At 43.7% G+C, this 22,861-nt stretch overlaps 1 protein-coding gene across 3 annotated transcripts in view; it reads right to left on the reverse strand.

Annotated features, from left to right (window-relative positions):
* Positions 1–10,040: 10,040 nt before the first annotated feature.
* LOC117360807 (zinc finger protein 883-like) overlaps positions 10,041–22,861 on the reverse strand; it is an 86,103-nt gene continuing 73,282 nt past the window's right edge. For 2 of the 3 annotated variants that reach the window (XM_033945214.1, XM_033945211.1), the window contains 3 exons: positions 19,238–19,397; positions 19,019–19,132; positions 10,041–13,535 (listed from right to left, as the gene is read on the reverse strand). In XM_033945214.1, the coding sequence (XP_033801105.1) occupies positions 12,100–13,535; positions 19,019–19,132; positions 19,238–19,304 (1,617 nt within the window). In that variant the 5' untranslated portion in view covers positions 19,305–19,397 and the 3' untranslated portion in view covers positions 10,041–12,099. The remainder of the gene's footprint in view (positions 13,536–19,018; positions 19,133–19,237; positions 19,398–22,861) is intronic. The other variant, XM_033945212.1, reaches the window with a different exon arrangement.

Consider the following 22,861-nt stretch of genomic DNA (forward strand, 5'->3'; position numbering starts at 1 on the left):
TTTCCTTGCCTTGCCACTCTCATGTTCATTTATTTATCCTCAGTTCTTAAGTTCTTAGTTTTCAGCGGAGCTAAGAAGTCGTGTTTTCAACCTTTGTTGAATTTTTTTCCTTGCCTTCTCACTTTCATGTTCATTTATTTGTCCTCAAGTCCTATGCTCCTGTTTTTTTCATGCCGGAGGTTTGGGAGTGGCTGTAGGGGAGGAGGAGGCCACTGCATCCTTTTTAGGATGTTTTTTTCCCTATTCTTTTCATTGGATATCAGAGACTCATTTTTCTTCTTGATCGCTGCACTGGCTTATGCTTGCAAGTTCGGTTACTTGACTTCTGGTGCACCCTGCACATAGAACATTCCTCAGTTCTTATTTGCGCTGTATCATCACCATTATCCTCTTCTATTACTTGGCTGATTCCCTTTTCATTCTATTAAGGGCCTAGTTCCTCAGATTCCAAGTGGCATTCACCACTATCAATACAAGGTTCGACATCTAGGCTGGGAATCCTCTTCAGAGGTTTGTCACCAGGGGTTGGTTCTAATAGTATGACATGGAGGTCTCAGGACCTTCAGGTCTTTCCTCTGGAAGCTTGATTCTTCAAGGATTCTTGCTCATAGGGTGTATTCTTAGCATTCTATCACATCATATTGTTTCTTCAGTATTTGACATTAATTTTCAAAAATCACAACTTCAATCTTCTCCAAACCTTCAATTTGTAGGAGCTCTGCTTGTCACAGGGCATATCTCTTTCAGCAGTGTCAGGACACCTTTATCCAACTTGGTCCTCCGGATGTTCAGTTTTAATCGCTGTCAGTATAGCGTATTATGATCCTCTACAGGGTGTTTCTTCCTCATGAGCGTCAGGACACTTCAGCTTTGTCATCAAAGGGCCTGGCTCCAGTCATCCTCGACCAGGTGAATGATGGTTCTTCTCGGGCCACATGGCCTTCACAGTCCATGTGACTCCCTTTGCGAGACTTCTCTCAGGATGCCTTAATGGGCTAAGCTTCAAAGTGGTAGAGACCTTCAAAATACTTAGGGGCATAGAGAGGGTGGACAGGGACAGGTTCTTCAGACTAAAAGGGACGACAGGTACGAGGGGGCACTCAGAGAAACTGAAGGGAGATAGGTTCAAATCAAATGCAAGGAAGTTTTTCTTCACCCAAAGGGTCGTGGACAAATGGAATGCGCTCCCGGAGGAAGTGATCCGGCAGAGTACAGTACAGGGATTCAAACAGGGATTGGACAGATTCCTGAGGGAAAAGGGGATCGTGGGGTACTGAGGGAGGTGCTGGGGTGTTGCATAAGTATAGACAGCTCACCAGGTCGTGCAGGTGCAAGGCCGGAGGGTTAGGACATTGATGGGAAGATAGGACTTCGATGAGAAACCTAGGGGGCAAGGGGGCCCCTTCTGGTGATTAAGGCAGGTCATGACCTGTTGGGCCGCCGCCGGGGCGGACTGCTGGGCGGGATGGACCTCTGGTCTGACCCGGCAGAGGCACTGCTTATGTTCTTATGTTCATAAGTGATCGATCCTCTCTCGCAGCACATTTATGTCATCTCCTCTCTTCGACAGTCGCTTCAGTGGTGGATGAACTCTTCCAACCGGTCTAGAGATCATCTCTTCCACACGCCTTCTCTTCCTTCTTTCCTCCTTTTTCTTTCCTTTATTTCATTCCTTCCTTTTCTGTTTTGTTACATTGCCCCTTTCCCTTTTCCCTCCTATTTCACCCTTTTCCCTTCTTTTTCTTTCTTCCTTTTTCTTCTTTCCGTCTTTCTCTCATTTTTTCTTTTTACCTTATTTCTTTTTTCTTCCCCTCTCTTTTCTCTGGTATTTTTTCTTCTTCCCTATTTTCCTTCTTTTCCTTTTAATCCATTCCTTTTATTTCTGTTTTTCTTCCCCTTCTATTTTTTATATTTCTTACTCTTCCAGATACTCAAAAAGAAGTTTATACTATGACAGGCAGTACTTAGACGAAGGATAAAGGATCTCAGAAATCTATGCCAAAGATCATTAGTATCTCTATAGGCTTATTTGTGGATGGAGGTTTCATTCATAGATCCGTAAATAACCTTTGAATAAGCCTATAGAGATTGTAACGATCTTTGGTATGGATTTGTGAGATCCTTTCTTTATGCACTATCTGTCATAATATAAACCTCTTTTTGAGTATCTGGAATTGTTATAGGTTTATGCACATTTTCGCTTTGCTCATGATTTTCCCTCTTCACCTTTTTTCTTTCCCTTCTTATCTTTTTTCTCCTTTCTTTCTTTTTCCATCCTTTCTTCCCTTTCTTTTCTCCCCTCCCCACTTCTCCCTCCCCTTCCTCCTCCTTTCCAATCCTTTTTTCTCCCCATTAATATTTTTTCAACCCTTTCTTTCTTTTGTTCCTCTTCTTCTTTTCCCTTTCCCCCTTTTTTCAATCCTATGTCTTTCTTTCTAATTATTTGTTGTTTTCTTTGTTTTTTCACCATTTTTCTTTTTTCTCTACCTTTTTCAATTCAGTCTTTCCTCTTTTCTGTTTTCTTTCTCTTCCCCTTCTTTTTTTCATTCACTTCTCATCTTTATTTCGTCCTTTTCCTTTTTCCATTTATTTATTTCCTTTCTTCCTTTTCCTTATTTGCCCTTACCCTCCTATTTTTCCATTTTATCTTCCTTTTTTCTTCTTCTGTCCTTTCTGTCCTTTTTACCTTATTTCTTTTTCCTCCGCTCTTCTTTCCCATCATATTCTTTTTTCTACTTTTTCTTTTCTTTTTTCTTTCCTTTCTTTAATTATCCCAGGAAAAGCAGGCAGCATATTCTAATATGTGGGTGCCATTCACAGAACCCCGGTACGGTCACTTTAAAAGTGCATCGCCACTTTATAAAATTTAGAAAGCTCACCATAGCCCGCACCGCTCATGCTCGAGTGCCTTCCCGCCCGACTTAGGCACTCTGCTTTTCAGTTCTTAAGTTCTTAGTTTTCCGTGGAGCTAAGAAGTCGTGTTTTCAACCTTTGTTGAATTTTTTCCTTGCCCTCCCGCTCTCATGTTCATTTATTTGTCCTCAAGTCCTATGCTCCTGTTTTTTTCGTGCCGGAGGTTTGGGAGTGGCTGTAGGGGAGGAGGAGGCCACTGCATCCTTTTTAGGATGTTTTTTCCCTATTCTTTTCATTGGACATCAGAGACTCATTTTTCTTCTTGGTCGCTACACTGGATTATGCTTGCTAGATCGGTTACTTGACTTCTGGTGCATCCTGCACATAGAACATTCCTCAGTTCTTATTTGCGGTGTACCATCACCATTATCCTTTTCTATTACTTGGCTGATTTTCATTGTATTAAGGGCCTAGTTCCTTAGATTCCAAGTGGCATTCACTATCAATACAAGGTTCGACATCTCGGCTGGGAATTCTCTCCAGAGGTTTGTCACCAGGGGCTGGTGCTAATAGTATGACCTGGTGGTCTCAGGAACTTCAGGTCTTTCCTCTGGAAGCTTGATTCTTCAAGGATCCTTGCTCATAGGGTGTATTCTTAGCATTCTATCGCATCATATTGTTTCTTCAGTATTTGGGGTTTGACATTAATGTTCACAAATCACAACTTCAATCTTCTCCAAACCTAGAGATCATCTCTTCCACATGCCTTTTCATCAGAAAGTTATGACCATGGATGCATCAACTTATGCATTGGGGGCTCATCTGGATGGCCTTCAAACTCTGGATCATTGGTCATCCAAAAAGCAACAGCTTCACATCAGTCTGCTGGAACTCAGAGCGATTTATTATGCTCTCAAAACTTTCCAGCATTTGATGGTCAACTATGTCCTTCTGCTTCGCACGGTCAATCAAGTAGCCATGTACTATATCACCGAGCAAGGAGGCACAGGTTTTCTCCTCTGTCCGGAAGCTCAGATCTGACTGTGGGAAATTGCTTGCAACATCTTTCTCAAAGCTGTTTACATTCAAGGAGATCAGAATTTCGTAGCAGACAAACTCAGCAGAGTTCTTCAATCTCACGAGTGGATCCACAATTCTGTAGCTCTCCATCCTGTTTTTTCTCAATGGGGAATTCCTCAAATGGATCTGTTTTCATCTTGCCACAACAATAAATTGCCCCACTTTTCCAGACTCTCTACTCCCCTCATTGTTTGGAGGCGGACGCTTTTCTTCTGGATTGGATGCACAACTTCATTTATGCGTTTTCACCCATTCATCTCATTCTAAAGAAACTTGCCACAGCAAAGCATGACTTGTCACCTGGATTTTCATAGCTCCTTGGTGGCCCAGGCAGCCTTGGTTCTCCCTTCTACTTCAACTCAGTATCAAGGAGCCCATACTTCTGCCAATATTTTCATTGCCTCTTATGCAGCGTCAAGAATCGCTTCTTACTCCAACCTGCATTCTCTGCACCTGACAGCTTGGTATCCCTCGGGCTGAGCTCTGCTGATCATTGTCTCTTTAAGCCTGTTTGATTGATATTAGAAGCTTTCAGATAACAACCACTTTTCTTCCTGGTGTCTTCTACATCATCATCATCCGAAATCCATAGCAGTTTCACTAGTTTTGGATTATCTTCTTCATTTATCTGACTCTGATCTCAAATCTACATCTATCAGAGTCCATCTCAGTGCTATCACTGCCTATCATCAACCAGTGGATGGTAAACCTCTCACTGCTCACCCTTTGTGTCCAGATTCATGAAAGGACTTTTCAATGTTAAACCAACTCCATTGGTTTGGGATCTCAGTGTGGTTCTTCTTAAGTTGATGAAGCCTCCATTTGAACCAATGTCTACGGCTCATCTCAAGTGCATTATAGGGAAAGTTGTTTTTCTCATCTGTTTCACCTCTGCCGGAAGAGTGAGTGAACTTCACTCGCTAATGGCGAATCCACCTTTTACAGTGTTCCACCATGAGAAGGTTGTGCTTCGATCCCATCTAATGTTCTTACCAAAAGTTGTCCCTGAATTTCATCTCAATCAATCGATTGTACTTCCAGTGTTTTTTCCTAAGCCTCATTCTCATCCAGGAGAAACAGCTCTTTACATTTTGAGTTGTAAGCAGGCTTTGGCCTATTATCTCGACAGAACAAAGCTGCATAGGGCATCTCCTCAACTTTTTGTCTCCTTTGGTCCTAACAAGTTGAGGCATCCTGTTTCCAAGAGAACAATTGCCAAATGGTTGGCTGTTTGCATATCGTTCTGTTATATTCAGGCTTGGCTGCAACTGGAGAGTCGGTCACAGCCCATAAAGTTTGTGCTATGGCAGCTTCAGTAGCTTTCCTTCATTCTACTTCTATTGATGAACTCTGCAAACTGCTACTTGGTCCTTAATTCATACGTTCACCTCACATTCTTGTCTGGAATCTTTTTCCATATGGGATGGGCACTTCGGCCAGTTAGTACTACAAAATTTATTTTCCTAAAAGGCCAACACTCCCACAACCCCATTCTGGTTAGCTTGGAGGTCACCCACTTGTGAGAATATGCTGCCTGCTTGTCCTGGGATAAAGCACAGTTACTTACCGTAACAGGTGTTATCCAGTGACAGCAGGCAGATATTCTCACAACCCACCCACCTCCCCTGGTTGGCTTCTTAGCTGCCTTACTGAACTGAGGAGCCGCACGCCTCGTCGGGCAGGAAGGCACTCGCACATGCGCGATGTGGGCTATCACAAACTTTCTAAATTTCTTAAAGTGGCGATGCACTTTTAAAGTGTCGGTTATGGGGCTCCATGGATGAAGTCACCCAAATGTGAGAATATCTGCCTGCTGTCCCTGGATAACACCTGTTACGGTATGTAATAGAGAGCTGCACGGGAACAGGGACGGCGGGAATCCCGTGGGGACGCTCCCTAGGGTCGCGGGGTTCCTGCGGGGTTGGATTCACTTGAGCCGCGAGGCTCGTCTTCTTTCCCTACCTGCCCTGCCGCAGCACACAGCTGACCCGGAAGTCTTCCACGATGTTAGTGCTGACGTCGGAGGGAGGGCTTAAGCAAAGCCCTCCCTCCCTCCGACGTCAGCGCTGACATCGGGAAGACTTCCAGTCGGCTGTGTGCTGCGGCAGGGCAGGTAGGAAAAACTCAAGGCAGTGGCGTACCAAGGGGGGGAAGTCCGCCCCGGGGCAGTCTTAGGGGGGTGCAGAGCCGGCCAGATACCCTTACTTTTGTGGCGCTTTCCCCCGACCGACAACAGGCCCAGTCCGACAAAACTCCCTGCCCTGTAGCCGCGAATCAAAATTACCTTCTTACAGCAGCTGGATTCAGTGCGGGGAGGTTTGTCGGACCAAGCCTGTTCTGTTGTCGGGCGGGCGGGAAAGTGCCATGAAGGTAAGGGGCAGGGAGGGAGAAAGGGAGGAAAGGTGGAGTGGCGAGGAAAAGACGCTTAAGGGAAATGGGTAAAACTGAGGGGAGAGAAGGACGCTGAAAGCACTGGGGAAGACAGAGGGGGGAGAAGGAGCTGAAAGCACATGGGGAAGACGGGGGGGAGAAGGACACTGAAAGGACATGGGGAAGACAGAGGGGGAGAAGGATGCTCAAAGGACATGGGGAAGACAGAGGGGGGAAGAAGGATGCTGAAAGGACATGGGGAAGACAGAGGGGGGAAAAGGATGATGAAAGGACATGGGGAAGACAGAGGGGGGAGAAGGATACTGAAAGCACATGGGGAAGATGGGGGGGGATAAGGACACTGAAAGGAAATGGGTAAGAGAGAGTGGGGCGAAGACGCTGGCAGGGAAGAAGACAGAGATGCCAGACAATGGGGGGAGCGGATGGAAGAAGATGGGTGCCAGACTAATTTGGAAGGGGGGAGAAAGGAAGAGGCACAGTAACAGAGCAAATGGAAGACGCAGAGAGAAGAGAGATAGTGGATGGAAGGAATTGAATGAGAACATGAGGAAAGCAGAAACCAGGCAACAAAGGTAGGAAAACAATTCTATTTTATTTATTTTTTTTGCTTCAGGATAAAGTAGTATATTAGTTGTGTTGATAAAAATTTATAAACATTAGAGGCTGTAGTAGAAACCCGTTTACAAAGTTTGTATTCTTCCCAATTAATATTTCCAAATAAAGTCTCTTTTCTTATTTGTAAATGGGTTTCTACCAAAGCCTTTAATTCAGTAGCATAATTAAATGAAATAACTATTTCTGAAGTTTATAGGGACGGGTGGGGACGGAGGGGATTCCTCGCGGGGTCGGGTGGGGATGGATGGATTCTTCACGGGGACGGGTGGGATTCCTCACGGGCACGAGTGGGGATGGGTGAGACTTTGATGGGGACGGATGGGGACAGGTGGGATTTCTGTCCCCGTGCAACTCTCTAGTACGTAACTGTGCTGTCCCCTTCCTCTTACCCCATTGACTTCCTCCACATTTTCCCCTTTTCTCTTCCCTTTTTTTGTTTTTTTATTCATATTTTTCTTTCACTTTTTTATCCACTCCATGTTTTTTAAATTAAACCTCACCTCTTTTTATTTGTTCTTTTTACATTTTCCCCTTCCATTTTTCCACTTATTATCCTTTTTCTTCTATTTCCTATTTCCTTTCTTTTTTTCTTCTCTTTGTTCCTATTCCCCTCTCCCCTACCCCTTCTCTATTTTTCTGCCATTTTCCCTTTATTTTTTTATTCCTTTTTCTTTCTTTCCTCTCATGCTTTTTTCATTTTCTTTTTCATGATTTCTTCATTTTTATTTTTACTTCAGTTCTCATTTTTTTTCATTCCCTTCTCATCTTTATTTTCTCCTTTTCCTTTCCTTTATACCTTTTCTTTGTTTTGTTCCCTTGTCACTTTTACCCTTTTTACCTTTCCTTTTTCTTCCTTTTTTCTTTTCTATCTCTTTCCTTTTTTCTGTTCTGTTTTCCTTTTTTCTTCTTTTTTCTTTTTCCTTGCCCCTCTCTTCTTTTTTCTGATATTTTTTCCTCTTCTAAGTTTTTCTTTTTCCCTTTCCTTTTCCCTTTTTTCCTCCCCCACTCTTCTTTTTTATGTTATTTTTCTTTACCTTTTTTCTTTCCCTTCTTAACCTTTTTTCTCCTTTTACTTTTTCATTTCCTTTTTTCTTCCTTTCTTTCCTTATTATTACTCCCCTTTCTCTTTCCCCATCACCTTCCTCCTTCTTTGCCCCTTTCCCTTCCCTTTTATCTCTTTTCCCTCTTTTTTATTGTTTTTCCATTTTTCTTTTCTTTCAGCATTTTTCTTTTTTATCCTCTATGAAAATAGCGATTTTATCAAACCCCAAATAAACTTGAAATAAATTTGAAACGATACTCTCCATTTTATATTAAACCTCTCCTCTTTTTACTGGTTCTTTTTACATTATCTCCTTCTCTTTTTCCACTTATTATCCTTTATCCTTCCATTTTTTCTTTTTATCTTCCCTTTCTTTCTTTTGTTCCTATTCCTGTCTCCCCTTCTCCTTCCCTTTTCCCTCCCATTTTATCTTTATTTTTCTTTCTTTCCTCTCATACCTTTTTTGTTCTTTTTACTTTTTCTTCCTTTCTTCCCCTTCTTCCTTTTACTCCACTTCTCCTCTTCTTCTTTTCACCCTTCCCCTTTCTCCTCCCTCTTTTCCTTTTCCTTCCATTCTAATTTGTTCATTTCATTGGTTTTTCACCATTTTTCTTTTTCCCTCACCTTTTTCGATTAAATTTTTCCTCTTTTCTGTCTTTTTATCTCTTCCCCTTCCTTTTTTCTTTCCCTTCTTATCCTTATTTCCTCCTTTTCCTTTCCTTTATTCCTTTTTTTATTTGTTCCCCTGAACTTCCCCTTTTCCTCTTATTTCACCCTTCAGTGCTGCTGAGCAAATTGTAAATACAGTGGAACCTTGGTTTATGAGCATAATTCGTTCCAGAAGTGTGCTCGTAAACCAAATTGCTCGTATATCAAAGCGAGTTTCCCCATAGGAAGTAAGGGAAACTCGCTTTGATTTGTTCCACCTCCTCCTTCCCCCCTTCCCGAGGCTACCGGCGCTGCTACATCCCCCCCCCCCCCCCACGATCCAGCATCCCCCCTGCAAACCGTCATCCTCCTCCCTGCTCGCATCGCCCCCCCTCCCCCGCGATCCTACATTCCCCCCCCCTCCCCGAGCACCGAAATAACATCCCTTACCCCGATTTGGCACCAGCACATGCCGGTGCCGGTGCCCGAAGATCCTCCCTCTTGGCTGGGCTGGGCGGTGCGTCGGAGATCCTCCCTCTTGCCTGTGCTGGGCTGGACTGGGCCTTGAACATTTGCGCATGCTCAAGGCCTTCTGGTCTCGCTCTCTCCGAGATTCTCAGAAAAAAAAAAAGGAGGACATGGCAGAGAAAGGAGATGGACACCAGGAAGAAGGGGGGTCCCAAACCCCAGCCAGAGAAGTATCAATTCATAAGGCGTTCAAAACAAGACTAAGGGCTTTATGGGGCAGAGAGTCCACATATAAATCCCAGGTACGAAGAAAGTTTTTTTTTCTGTCTAAAGGATCCTTGCACCCAACTTCTCTCCAAGAGCATGAGATCGTGGAGACGGTTACGCCATCTCCAAAAGGAGAGAAAAGAATCAGAGGTCCTCAACCCCAAAATCACTTTCTTAGACAAAAGACCTGCTTTCCTCACAAAGAGGCCATGCGAACCTGCAGGCAATCTGAAGGCTTTGAATTTGTCCAACAAGAATCCTACTGGGCTAAGAGGAATAGACTTCCCCAAGAGGCGCTCCAGATAACGTACAATTTGTTTCCAAAAGGCTCTGGCCCCCAGGCCACAAAATTAAATTAAACAAAGCACACTGTACGCAGAGAAACTTTTAATTATCATTTATATTCTGGGTTTGTTTTTTTTTCAAAAAGTCAAGGCAGATGACTTTAAAATATGCAGTCACCTCAGTAACTGCTACCGAAAAATATTATACCCTATCAAAGTTGAGCAACCATCGTTACAGCAGGCAGATGCACCCACAAACCCTAATTGGTACAAATTAACATCAATTGGTTCTTAGCACTCAATTATTGAGTGCTAATAGCTGGATAACAATTAAGTTATGTGCATATCTTTTGATCATGCTCACATCTGGGCAACCTTTATAGAATCTGGGAATATCACACGTGAACCTTTAGAATAGTACCTAGGTTTTTATTTGAATAAGTGCTAGTTAAGTCTGCATTTATGCACACAAACTGTGCATGAGTGCCACTGCACAGTTATAGAATTGCCCTTTATATACATTTAAAACAAATTAGCAGGCTAAATTAAGAAACAAAATGAAATGACACAAAGCAAAAGAAACAACAAATGTTATTGCTGTTTCCCTTCTCATTTTCCCGCTCTCTCATACATGCCTTGATGTCTCGGCACAGCTTCTACTGCTATGCCTCAGATTTCCAGAGGGACAGTGGAAGGAATAAAAAAGGTGGATTTACATTGTTGCTTTTGTTCAGATGGTTTATGAACCTTCTGCTTCAGAACCATATATTCAACTGCTGAGAAATTGTGACAGAATAAAAAATTTAAAGAAACATGGGGTCCATTAGCGTTATTTGTTAAAACCGATTAATTGAATAAGCCTTTAATTCCTAAGTGATTTCTAAACATATCTAGGGAGGGGAGGGGGGAAATGTACTTTGTATTAATACTTATCTGGATATAAGTTCTGTTTTATATAGTAATTGAGTGTATATTGTTGCCACTTTGTATTTGATTTGAAAATTAATAAAGAATTTTTTAAAAAAGAGAGAGAAATATATCAAGTGTTAACACTTTGCCTTTTGTTTTACTGATGACCAAACTGTGGCCTGGTCAGTAAAATAATTTGCCACTGGATGAGAGAGTTAGTGGTAGACAAATGATTCCAGAGCTGTCATATCGCAAACTGTGTGCCGCGAGACATGGCGAGAGGCACGTCCTGTAACCAGCGCCAGCACCTCTCCTCACCAGCATCTCTCCTCCTCTCCCCGCATCTCTCCTCTGTCAGTAACCCCTACTGGTGTAAAAATAGGCTTCATCGCGCCAACATCCATGCACATCCAGATGCCTTCCAGCTGCGGCACCAAGTTTAACATGCCACGGTGTCCAAAAAGTTTGCAGGTCACTGTTCTAGTTATTAGCTCTATTCACAAGACCCCACCTTCCCCCACTGGAATAACAACCAAGATACTGAGGACTGCTTGGAAAATCTGAATTCTTTCCAGGCTGCGATACTTTTATTTGGACCAGAATCAAAGTGGGCAAAAATGCTATATATGAGCTCTTGCCACAAGACCACTTAAGTCTCTTCTTTAGATGTGACCCAAGGTCTTGATGAGTCTGTGCATGTCTGGTTTTGGGTAGTTATTACAGTTGACAAATGAATGGTATTACCTGCAAATAATTCATAGTAATATACAAAGTAACATAGCAAATGATGGCAGATAAAGACAAGCATGGCCCGCCTAATCTACCCTGATAGGTGGCGATTCCATGCAGATTAAACCCCCCCCCCTCCCCCTTTGTCTTTAGTGTTGTAACTGACATCCATTGCGGTCTACCCACTCTTTACCTTTTGTTTTTTCCTCTAGGGTGTGAAACTACTACTATTTATCATTTCTATAGCACTGAAAGGCATACTCAGCGCTGTACATTCAACGTGTAATACATGGTCTCTTCTCAGAAGAGCTTACAATCTAATTAGGACAGATAGACAGAACAAATGGGACAGATAGGGGTTGGGGAGTTTCTTGCAGAGAGAATGATAGGTATATGGTGAGTGGGAGTACGAGTTGCTAGAGAAAGTGATTTAAGTTTTACCATGAGTGGAAATGCTCAGTACTTTTATTCCATTTGTATGTCATATAGGGAACTTCTGTGTTTATTCCACCAGTTTCCTTCAGGATCAATATGAGCGCCAGAACTTTACACTACAAAACGGAATTGGTTAAAACATTCTTCCCTGCATTTTATAAAGTCACAACATCTGATGTATCAACCTGAACTATTTTACTACTACTACTAATCATTTCTATAGCGCTACTAGACATATGCAGTGCTGTACATCAAAACACAGAAGAGACAGTCCCTGCTTAAAAGAGCTTACAATCTAGACTCTTGACTAGACAAATTAGACAGAAGGGCATGATAATACCTTAAGTGTTCATACTTTGCCTCTTTCTGGGGCTTGGATCATAGGCTCCCAGTATTCATCTGGCACAGTGCTAGCATTGCCTCAAGTGACTGATCCCCACCTCCAGATCCTACATATTCTCTTTGGTGGGTTCTCTGGTGTGTAGTGAGACCTGAGCTCTGGCCAAAGCATTTATCACACTCACTGCACTTATAAGGCTTTTCACCTGTATGAATTCTGTGGTGTTTAATGACACTTGAAAGGTCACCAAAGCATTTTTCACAATATGCACACTTATAGGGTCTCTCCCCAGTATGTGTTCTTTTGTGTCGCATGAAACTTGAGCTGTCACTGAATCTTTTCTTACACTCTGTACATTTGTATGGTTTTTCTCCTGTGTGTGTCCTCCTATGCACAGTGAGATGTGCACTTTTAATGAAGCCTTTTCCGCATTCGGTACATATGTATGGTCTCTCTCCTGTGTGGATTCTCTTATGTTTAATGAATGTTGAACTGTCAGTGAAGCTTTTCTCACATTCAAAACATTTATAGGGTTTTTCTCCTGTGTGGATTCTCCTGTGCTGAACAAGGTGTGAGCTGTCAGTAAAGCTTTTCTCACAATCTGGACATTTATATGGCCTCTCTCCAGTGTGGACCCTGTGATGTAAGATAAGATGTGAACTGTCAGTGAAACATTTCTCACATTCAGTGCACTTATATGGCTTCTCCCCTGTATGAAGTCGTCTATGTACAATTAAACTTGAGCTATTAATAAACCTCCTCTGACATTCATTACATTGATATGGTCTTTCACCAGTGTGGGTTCTCTTATGTACAGTGAGAGTTGAGTGGTCACCATAGCATTTATCACAATAATTACATTTATACGGTCGCTCTCCTGTGTGAGTTCTCTTATGCTTGCTCAATGATGAGCTGTCCCGGAAACATTTATCACAATCAGTGCATTGATAAGGTCTCTCTCCTGTATGTGTTCTTCGGTGTGCGTTGAGTGCTGATCTGTAATAGAAGCCCTTATCACAATCTTCACATTCATATCGTTTCTTTGCCATTCTCCTTTTATCATTTGCCACAGTGATTTTCCTCCGTCTGTATTGCCGCCTTGTCTGGATTCCCAGGTGGCTGATAGTTGAGGCATGCTGAAGGCTCATCTCATATTCTTGGAACTTACACTGCCCCATGTCTCTGTGGTCTGTCTGGATGCAGATACTTTCAGCCCAGCTGGGTGGCTTTCGCCCCCTATGGGGCTCCAGACTGAGGTATGGTAGTTGGGAATCTCTGTGGCAGCCTGTAGTTGTGTTTAGCCCTTGCTCCAAAGGGCTTTGAAGACACTTTCCCTCTATCTTGTGCCTCCAGCTGTGGGTTTTCCATTGAAGAGCATCCTCTTTAACTCCTCCCAACAGTGTTTCCTGTAGTCTCAGGCTCGTTGCAAATTGCTTGTGAAAATTGTCCTTGCTTATGTTCCTGGATCCAGGCTCTGAGGGATTAAAGTGGAGAAATAATAATAATCCTTCCTTAACTCCGTAGCATGAGGGAATATGTGCCTCATTCTTTTACAAACACTGAAACAATCAGAGCAGGAAAAGAGCAATTCCATAACAGGGTGCTTGATAGGAGCCTATTCTATACATGAAAATAGGTGTCAACTTTCCTTTATAGAACACTAGCCTAATAGTTAAAATACGCACCTAGGATTTAATTGTGAGCACTTATGCCAACCATAGAGCAGATGTAAATGCTCACGCCTAAGTGTAGGAGATAAGTATATGACTTAAAGTATTCTGTAAGTTACACATTTAAGTTTGAGCCCTATCCAAGCTCCGTCTATGCATATGCCCATCTTTAAAATTTGCACTGTATATTAGGCTGCCAACTGGATCCAGATTCACAGGACATGTAGTCTTGCTTTTCTTGGGAAAATCAGAACTACAAGTCCCTGCATGCAATGGGGTAAACCCAGGAATGTATCAGTGCTTAGGTGAAATTATGCCATTTATGCATGTGTGGGCACACATATGTGCATAAATGCCATTATTATAAACATTTGTGTGTGTGATTGGTGCATTAACTTAGCATCTACTTTATAGAATTGCTCCCAAAGTCCTTTCTAACAAGCTCAGCTTAACATAGTCAGTGATATCTTACTTAGTACTAAGGCAAGCAATAAGAGGGGCATAATCAAAACATATGTCGAAATCCGATTTGGATGTATGGTGCTAAACACCCAAATCGGCAGTGGGAAAATGTCCGTTCTCGAAAGGTAAATCACTATTGGGCTCATAATCAAAACATAAACATGTCTAAAAACCTGCCCAAGTCGGCACTTGGACGATCTAAAAGACAGGTCCTCCAAGTGCCGATAATCGAAACGGCTTTTTGGACATATCCAGGAATATTTTATGCCCTCCTCTCTACCCTACCCTTCTTTCTTGCCTCCCTCACCACATGAGTGAACCTTCCCTTCCCCCATACATCTTTAACTCTTTGCCTGTGTGAGCAGCATCTCCAACCAACTTCCTGCACTAGCCTCGGTTCTCCCTCTGAGGTCACTTCCTGATTCCATGACCCAGAAGTGACTTCAGAGGGAGAGCTGAGCATTGGAAATGCTGCTCATACTGGCGAAGAGTGAAGTACAGGGGGAGGGGAGGAGGAGAGGTGCTGGTACCTCCACCAAGATGGCATCCAGGGCAGTCCACCCCCTTGCCCCCTTTACTACGCCACTGGGTGTTGTTTTGTTGCCTATTCTTGTACTTTATTTATGGCTAGTGATAACTAGGTGATAAGATTGGTTGGATTCAGATCTACGGAGATATGAGAATATCCATTCTCCCGGGTCTAGTTTAATTAAATTGAGAGTAGTCCTGAAAATGTTATACAGTAGGGATGAGATAGGGGATCCTTGTGGCACTCGGCATGGTTGGGGTCCAGTAGCCTGAGTAGATTCCATCTTTCAGAACTCTTTATCTTCTTTTTATGAGGAACCTTTGAAACCATTTCAATACATGACCAGAGATTCCTAGCTCAAATAGCCTGTACCTACATAAAGATGACACCTGCAGGCATAAGGGCTATTGTTGTTGTGTACAGGTGGGTACAGTAAGTTTTGGTTTTTTTTGGGAGGGTTCACCATACAATATAAGCAGGTTACAGTGACGTGTGTACCTGGGACTTTTTAATCCAGAACCCCCTAGAGTGCTCCTCTGCTCTGCTGTGCTCAGCTGTCTGTGGCCAGTTTGCTAAGAACGCTGGCTGCTTGGATATCCCAACAGCTTGTTTTTGTGCGTTTTTCATTTGGGTGTCTTTGTTTTCGAAAAAAGCCAAAAAAGAGAGACACACTAAGAGCCAAAAAGTCTAGATAGGTAATTAAAAAAAAAAAAAGATAGATGTCCTGCTGTTTTGAAAATGGACATTTTCTCTACTGGATTTTTGGACATCTTTCCCAAAACATCCAAACTCAGACTTAGACATCCTATCAAAAATGCCCCTTAGGGTGGTACCCCAAAAAAATTAACACATTTCTTTCGTCCATAAGGCTAATTTTATTCCTTTATACAAAAATGAAAAACACACACAATTTTACTTAAAACAAACAAAGCTTAGGAGTCACCCCACCTCACTTTTTTTAAAAACCACTGCCAAGCTTAACAGTATATTGTAATTCTTGTGCACTTGACAAATAATCAACGTAGAGAATGACATGGGGACTGTTTCCTGCAGGTAGCCGCTGCTAACCTTCAGGAACAGGGGAAAAAATTAGTCCTTTGCAACCGGTATGGGAACAAGGCTTTTTACCGCCCCACAGAGTGGTAAATAGCCTTGTCCACACAATGGATCTGACACAAGTCGCCTACCTTCCCCCCCTTCCAGCCACCAGCCTCCCCCCCCTCACGATTGCGTGTCCAGCAGCCCCCTTCATGAGTCCAGCAGCCCCTCTCCCTATTGCGGGTCCAACAGCCCCCCTCCCTTGCACCCTTCCTCTCGCTCCCGATCAGGGTCAAAACTGGCAAAAAAAAAAAAACCAACAACTTCCCTGGGTCTGTCCCTTTGCACCTCCTGGGATGGGCCTACCAGCCTCTTAGAAGCTTTGTGGAAGAAGAGGCAACATTGCACGCAGGGCTGCTCCCGGACCTTCTTTCAGCCGAGTCCCTCCTTCTGATGTAACTTCCGGTTTTGCCCGATTACAAAGTTCTTTGAAAACTGGATTGTCAGTCCACTCTGTGGAATGTTTCTTCAGGAATATGTTCGCTTTTGATGATCCTCCTTCAATTAAGAGATCAAAAAATGACTCTGTTCTCTTTTGTTACAAGACTTTCAAAGGTCACAGGTTCCATTTCATCTGTACACATGAGACATCATGAAATGTCTGGCAATGGTAGACGTTGCAAGTTTTGTACCATTCGTAGGTTTTTTTGGGGTGTGATTCTGTCATCAAAAAAGTTAAGAGCTGCTAGGTGCTCGGACAGAAACCATAGATGTCTGGAAGTGGCTGTGAGTGCCTTGTTTGCAACAGTTTTATTCAGATACTAGTGTTTTAGCCCGTTACATTTGTTACAGTAATGGGTGCTAGACTAGCCCCACCTATACCCTGACCCCACCCTTGCCCCGGCTCTACCATGCCCGGACCCTGCCTCCCACTGATCCCAGTCCAACCACTTCACCTTTCACCATTTCCTTAGTCCTCTGTATCCTTTTGGCCGTCATATATCCTCTACTGCATTTCTCACCAAACAGGGCCTTTCCCTCCATTTGGGTCTGGCCTCCTGGACCCCCGTTACTTACCCGAGGCGGCAGCAGCAGTCCTGATGTACCAACCCCTCCTCCCTCAGTGCCCCAAAGCAGCAGCGGTCCTACCATTTCCATCTCTCCCTTTCCCCCTTTCACACCCTCTACCATCTCTCTGTGACCGTTTCACCCCTTTTGCCATCTTTCCCTTTTCTGTCCCCTCCATCCTTTCCCAAGGCCTTCTCTCTCTCTCCTGCCCCCTCCATCCTCCCTGAAGTCTATTTCTTCCTGTCCCCCTTGTAGCCCCTCTGTCCTTCTTCTCTGTCCTCATCCATCTCCCAAATCTGACATCTCTCCCTCCCTCCCTTACACCATCCCTGAGTCTCTCTCTCTCTCTCTCCAACAACTCTCCCTTCTCCCACTCCTGCCTCGTGGGCAATTCCCAGACATAATTTATTTTTCCATTTTGTACAGTTAGCAACTCTAATAGTGCCTGCACTTTAAGAAAATCCAAATAGCTGCAGGTAGTCTCCCGAAGCTAAGCTGCAACCTACGTACTCTCTCTGGGACTCTGCCCCAGTGCTTCACTGGCGACGCCATCACCCTGGGAGAAAGAACCAAGGTCTCATGCTCACTGTTGTTAGTGATGAGGGTCGGCATCCAGTAACTTTTGAACAGTGAGAGGCAGTTCCGGGCATGGCCAAGGCAGGGCATGGGTGGGGCCAGGGTATAGGTGAGGCTTGGCGTAGGGGCTACCACATAGCTCCTCCAGAGTCTATCAAACCGAACCCCAAGATTTTGCCAGCGCAGGCCGACCCAAAGTCCAATCCCACCACCAGCGCCACGGGCCTTCCTCCCCACTCCGCCCTTCTTTGTGAGATCTCAAAAGCGACTCTGCCACAGCCCAATCAGAGGCCCACTGGCGCCTTCGGTGAGCAGAGTGCTACCAATGAAGTGCCGAGGAAAGGCGGAGCTTCGTAGCTAGGAGTGGTTGGACGGTGGTGGTGTCGAATCCCAGTCCCACCACCTCACCTTTCACCATTTCTTTATGTACTGCGCATGTGTGGCACGGAGCACGGAATTTGAAGTGTGCATGTGTGCTAAGGGTTTTATTATAGCAGATGTGTTGAGAGTAGTCAGCAGTTCAACGTCATTGTATGTAGCTCTAATTCCCATTGACGCTTCATTCCACTGTCGAACGTACACAAGATTGACAAACAAGGCCAAGCAGTTACATTGCTGAGCCATTGTGCTGTCATCTGAAACTGTGCTCTGAATAGGAACAGCCAATCCATGTGGCATTCTAGCAGTTGACAGCTGACAGACTGACTTTCAAAAGAGCCAGTTTTCAGTCATACAAACTAATTGGGTGCAATCACCTACATACACAACATACAAGCAAACAGTGCATGCTGGGGGGTGACCTCTAAATATTGTCTAATCAAACAGAAATTTAGCACATGAGTTAGACATATCAAGTTGGACATAAATAAGCCTTGTGGAGACAAGATTTGACAAGGTTAATTTTTTTTTTTTTTTGCATACTACCATAGACCACCCTAATGCCCCTCTATTTATTCATTATTTCTTTTTATTTTACAGGTATTAAATAGGTATAATACATTGTTGCATGATAATCAAGCGAAACAATGTAACTGATAGAAAAACTTCACATGAATGTTATTTGTAACACCTGTAAAATAAAAAGAAATAATGAATAAATACTGTATACCTACTTTTGGCCCACCTTCTTTCCAACTTTCATTGGGTTGGAAAGAATAAAATAAGAACTTCATTTTTATAAATGTGGCCAGGGAAGATAGCTGGGTTTCTTTGATTATTAGATCTGTAGTTGTTAAAACAGATTTTAGGTAGCTACTTGTTACAGAGGAGTTTTTCCTCCTTTTAACTTTGGATGCCATCACTGCTTGGTTCAACAGCTGACCCAGGTCTTCTGCTCTCCTGATTAGCTGGGGATCCTGAGAAGGCTGTTTACAGCCCCCTAGAAAGGTATAAGGGAGGATGTCATCACACCATGGCAGAAGCTCTAATGGTGAGATCTAGGGCCAATGGCTGGAATACTTTTGGTGCGAGAACTTGTTATGCGAGGGACTGCAAGAAAATGGCTCTCCCCACTCCCACCCATCTGGAAGGATTTTCAAGGCTGCAATGACCAATGGTAGCTCCTTCAACAAAACGATGACCCTGAGAAAGGGATTACAGTAAATTTTTCCTGACCTCTGCTATGACATTTAAAAGCCTTCCTCTTCTCTGCATCACTAAACTGACTGGTACATGGGGCTTCCCCATCTTCAATCTTTGATACAATCACTGGCTTGACGCTGGTATGCCCTGTGAGGAAGAGGAAATAAAAGAAAGAAATTATCACATTAAACACAAAGGACTATGTGCTACTGAAGCTAGTTCTGCTATTCAGAAAAAGAGTGGTTTCCTAACTGGTAAAATAGAGACAGCTTGTTATGATGTTACCCAGTGAAGCTAAAGTGACATAATTCTCCATCATCACATTCCTGTACAGCTCCTTCTGCCATTCTTCTAACAGCTGCCACTCCTCCTCAGAGAAATAAACAGCAATGTCGCTGAATGAGACCGATGCCTGAAACAGCAAGCAATACATGCTCAGAGTCTTCCACTGCAGTGTCATTTTGGCAACTAGCTGTATTAGTAACACCTAAAATTCAGAGCAAGCAAATGGAAATACAGTAGACTCTCTGTTAACTGAAACTCAAGCAACCAACAAAAACAAATAAATCTAAGAAATACTGTAATACTTTAAATAAAAATGAAAATAAAATTAATTTCTGGTGGAAATTAAGTGTAAACTTGGCGTGCCACACCTAAGTACGCCCACGCTTTGCCACATGTCCGATAGTTTGTCTGGAACACTTTATGGTATGGCATAGTATGGGGTGTAGAAGTCTCTCAAACTGTCTTGAGCTGGGGCACACTAAAGGTAGTGGCTGCGGCTCGAACAATGTCACCTTGATGGCATCATGTGCATGCGTGACATCATCACATCTATGTCCACGCATGTGCAGAAACTCTCCAGATGGGCCCTGGGACGCCAATAGAGGGTGCCAGCAGGGAAGAGGGCCGGAGAGAAGGGAAGGCGCTGGCACTGGCTGATTGCCTACAGCAGTGTTTCTCAATTACTTCAAGCTATGTACCCCTAACTCTAACAAATATCAGCTGAGTACCCCAACCATAGACCTCCCTAGGCCCACCCAAGTTCTGCCCTAGATTCCACCCCTTTACTAATTGTAATGCAATTTTTTCCATTCATTTTTCATATAAACACAATATACACAGCAGATATAAATTCTCAAAACTGACACATTTCAAGTCTGGTGACTTTATTTTTCTGTGCTTTTAACCATGTTTCCAGTGCCTTCTTATCCATTGACTGATTTCTCTCCTTCTTCACTTTCTGCCTTTCATCCATCTTTGGCAATAACTTAACATTCAATTTTTCCATTTTTCTGCTTTCTTCTCAAAATCTACTTTTCCATGTCTTCCCTTCCCTTCATATCTCTCTCTCCTTCCCTCCCTCCTCCCAGGGGTCCAATATATCTCTCCTTCCTTTCCCCCTTTCCCAGTCTGGCATCTCTCTCCTCTCCTTCCCATAGCCTGGCATCTCTCTCTACTACTACTACTACTACTACTATTATTATTTCTATAGCGCAACCAGACTCCCCTCCTTCCCTTCCATTCCCTGGTCTGGTATCTCTCCCTTCATTAAGTCGTCTCTCCTCCCCATTAGTGTAACATTTCTCTATCCCTTCTTCCTTTCGGCCCCCTGCAGTCCATCTCCCTTCCCTTCCTCCTTTCTGGCCCCCCTTCCAGTCCAACATTTCTCCCTTTTTCCCTCTTTCCTAACATTTCTTTCTCTCTTCCTCCTGCATACTACTTCTCCTCTGGTTCTCCTTCCCTCCCCCAAGCAACTTCTCTCCATGAGTCCAACTTTTCACTCTCTGCCCTTTCCCCCTTCCCACAAGTGTAACATTTCTCCTTCCCTCCTCCCCATCCATCTCACTCTCTCCATGAGTCCAACACTTTCTGCCTCCTGCACACTTTCTTTCTCTCTCCTTGCCTCTTCACTCAAGTGACATCCCTCCTTCCCACCCCCAACCCAACATGCTCTCTCCCCATGCACCATTTCTCCCTCTCCTCCACCTCATGTCCATTTCTCCCACTCTCACTCCTCCTGCAACAATTTCCTTCCTTCCCCCAACTCCATTCACAACTAATATGATCTTTCCCTATGCACCCTCCCCTCCAGTGTGCAGCACCTTTCCTTTCCCTCCCCTTCTGCCAGGTCCAGCAGCACCTCTTCTCCCTTCCCTTTCCCTCCACCCTGTCCAGCAGCACCTCTCCCTCTCCCCATGTCCAGCAGTACCTCTTTTCCCTTCCATTTCCCTCCTCCCCTGTCCAGCAGTACCCCTTCTCCCTTCTCTTTCCCTCTTCCCCTGTCCAGCAGTACTTCTCCTTTCTCTAGCAGCAGCTTACTGTGCTTTTAATTTTCCCACACAGCTGCCACTAGCATTAGTTTAGACATGGTTCCATTAGGCAGCCTCGGGGCCTTTGCTAGGATTGTCTGCCTCTGACAAAAGAGGAAGTTGCATCATTGAAGCGGACTGGCCTAGCAAAGGTCCCAAGGCTGCCTGTTGGAACCACGCCTAAACTAATGCTAGTGACAGCTGTGTGGCTAAGTTAAACGCACACTGAGCTGCTGCTGCTGGTCCAGGGCTGGGGAGAGAAGACGACGAAGGCAGGAGTCCCGGGAGATACGTGATGGCAACAGGAAGTCGCTAGACATGCAGCGCTGGCACCATACTGAGTGTTGAGAATCTCTTCCCTACAGGATGTGCCTCTCGCGGCGAGAAGCACGTCCTGTAGACAAGTCAGCTGTCCAGCTCCTTTCTTCCTCCTCAGTGTGCTGCGCCACACTTAGAATCTCAGGAGGCACATTAGTGTGCCATGGCACACAGTTTGTGATACACTGGGGTATAATATTAGTTAGGCCTATTTTTAATAATAATTCTCAAGCAACCAGAAACTACATTTATCCGGCATCTATCAATCCCCATGGGTACTGGTTAACTGAGAATCCACTGTAATGTCAGAAAGATTTGCTTCTGTTAATTTAATTTAACATGAAGTTTATATTCCACTTGTAATAGAAGATTTGGAGCGGGTTACAAAAGATTCAGGCCCTTATTTTAGTTTAGAAGAAACTCTGTGCTTTATGGTCCAGATTCTATATGTGTCGCAATCTACCAAGTCTTAGTGCAGGCTTACTTGAGAAACGAGGCAACAATTTATAACTAAAACTTCTTAGTTAATTGAAACGGTATATCTCTGGCAAATGAAATGATAGAAAGATGTGGGTTTTTGCATTTGAATCATTATCTTCTTGATTACTTAGCTAGCTGAATAACTCAGTTTCTAAGACTTGGTCCCTTTTCTTGGATTGTGACACATATTGTGCGACCTAAGTATCCCTTATTTTGGACTAAGTCACAGTCTTGTAATTAGTACCTGATCCTGTAATTCTCCTGGGAATATTTGTAATCCGCCTAGAACTGCGAGGTTAAGGTGAAATAGAAATTACTAATGTAATGTACCTTTACTGGGGTAATGCATTTTCTCATTGGTTCACGCAAAACTCACAAAATGAAACTACTCATATAACATTAAATGATGTAAAAAAACTCTTATTCAAAAAACACACAACTTTGATCCCAGTGGAAGCTCTACCGTTTTACTTCTCTAAGCTTCTTCAGGGTACGTGTTATTTTTGACAAAATCTATTTATCATTGAGAACATCACCGTTTACACAAGTTCCTGCTGCTCAAAATGCAGTGGCTTCTTATGGAATACACCTGAACGCTCTTCCGGAATCTGTTATAGGGGAAAACACCCTCCAGGGATTCAAGACAAATTCCTGCTAAACTGGAACGTACGCAGGTGAGGCTGGACTCATTCAGAGCACTTGTCTTTGACCTGGGGCCGCTGCGTGAGCCGACTGCTGGGCACAATGCACCACTGGTCTGACCCAG

The sequence above is a fragment of the Geotrypetes seraphini genome, chromosome 5 (assembly GCF_902459505.1).
Source record: "Geotrypetes seraphini chromosome 5, aGeoSer1.1, whole genome shotgun sequence".
Lineage (NCBI taxonomy): Eukaryota > Metazoa > Chordata > Amphibia > Gymnophiona > Dermophiidae > Geotrypetes > Geotrypetes seraphini.